At 44.4% G+C, this 1,686-nt stretch overlaps 1 protein-coding gene across 1 annotated transcript in view; it reads left to right on the forward strand.

The window, feature by feature from the left end:
- Nucleotides 1-911, forward strand: part of LOC119587242 (pupal cuticle protein 36-like) — a 1,192-nt gene extending 281 nt beyond the window's left edge. The window contains exon 2 of the mRNA XM_037935995.1: nt 1-911. This exon is cut by the window's left edge and continues 133 nt beyond it. Coding sequence (XP_037791923.1) covers nt 1-911 — 911 coding nt within the window.
- The last annotated feature ends 775 nt before the right edge of the window (nt 912-1,686 follow it).

Genomic DNA, 1,686 nt, shown 5'->3' on the forward strand with positions numbered 1-1,686 from the left:
TTGGAACAGGAGCTTCGGGCCTAAGGTTTGGAACAGGAACTTCAGGCTCAGGTTTTGAAACAGGAGTTTTGAGCCTAGGATCTGGAAGAGGAGGTTTAGCCTCAGGTTTTAGCTCAGGGGGATGCGGGCCCGGAAGGGTGCTGCATGTTGACGGCAGATGCGTCACTCCACGCGTCAACCGCAAAGTTTACTTGTATGATGCGCCACCAGCGCCCGTGTCCCATGGTCCCCCACCTTATATTCCTGAGCCAACCGTTGAGACAAACATCGTGTTCATCCGAGCACCAGAACAAGGACAAGGACCAGATCCTATTGTCATACCTCCTCCTAGGCAAGAACATGTCGTGTACGTCCTTAACAAAGAGTCACCACAGCAACAGGAAGTGATCGAACTCCCAGCTCCGCCAGCGAGCGAACCTGAAGTTTACTTCGTGAACTACGGTGACGGCGAGAACCCGGTTCTTCCCAGCGGCGTTGATCTCCAGACTGCCCTGAACGCAGCTTCCCAAGGTGGTGGTCAAGTGGTTGGAGGCGGTGCCGGAGGCGCTGAGGGAGGTTTTGGAGGAAGTGGAGGAATCGGTGGATTCGGAAGTGGAGGAATCGGTGGATTCGGAAGTGGAGGAATCGGTGAATTCGGAAGTGGAGGAATCGGTGGATTCGGAGAAAGTGGAGGAATCGATGGATTCGGATTAAGTGGATCAAGCGGTGGATTCGGAGGAAGTGGAGGAATTGGTGGATTCGGAGGAAGTGAAGGAATCGGTGGATTCGGAGGAAGTGGATTTGGAAGCAGTGCTATCAACGGCGGTTTCGTGAGCGGTGGCGACAGCGAACAAGTAGTCGTCAGAGGAGGAGGATTTAGTGGAGGATCCAGTGGCGTTTCCTCTCTTCCAAGTCTTTACTCCGTACCTTAACTTTTTATATATAAAAAACAAACTTTCTGTTCTTTGTAAGATACATGTGTTAAATTTGTATTTGTATCATAAAAGAAAAAAAATATGTGTTGTCTTGTATATCCATAGTACACACTGTAGTATGCAAAGTTAGCTTACTTTTGCATAGTAAAGAGGCCTGGTAAGTATTTCTTGCTCTTCTTCATGAAGAAATAACTTAAAAATTGTCGAATTATACCAGCAATTACTTTTTTTTTTGTACAAGAAAAGGAAGTCCAGATTACAATGAAGGTGAAGGTTGTAATAAAACAAATGCCATTAAGTGTAACGTAGGTCTCAGTAAGTTTAACGTTCCATAAAAGGGCACTAAGTGAGCTTCGTGAAAAAAAAACATGCAGAAAACAGTCAGTCTTAAATAAACCAACATTGCACATTCTATTAAGAAATGAAGAGTTTGGTTATATGTCCTTCCTAGAAGCGACCATTTCAATTGCAAATGAAATACTACCGAAAAAGGCTACTGATCAGAGATTTACTTATTTCTTTTTTTCGTGTGTGTTAAACTGGACGAGTGATGAGATTTTTCTTTTCTCATGTTCAGGAATCAGACGGTCGGGTGGTAAGATTTTCTTTAAGTATTTCCACCTGAACGGGGCACCCTCCCGGCATCAATAGTATTGAACCATCACTGCAGTATAGATCTAAGGCGGTAGTATTTTGTGATATTGTAGGTAAAAACAATGTGTCATGGATTACAATCCAAAGGATAACTGAGGGATTATTTAAGGTCAGTTAG

This window comes from Penaeus monodon, chromosome 22, assembly GCF_015228065.2.
Source record: "Penaeus monodon isolate SGIC_2016 chromosome 22, NSTDA_Pmon_1, whole genome shotgun sequence".
NCBI classification, from domain to species: Eukaryota; Metazoa; Arthropoda; class Malacostraca; order Decapoda; family Penaeidae; genus Penaeus; species Penaeus monodon.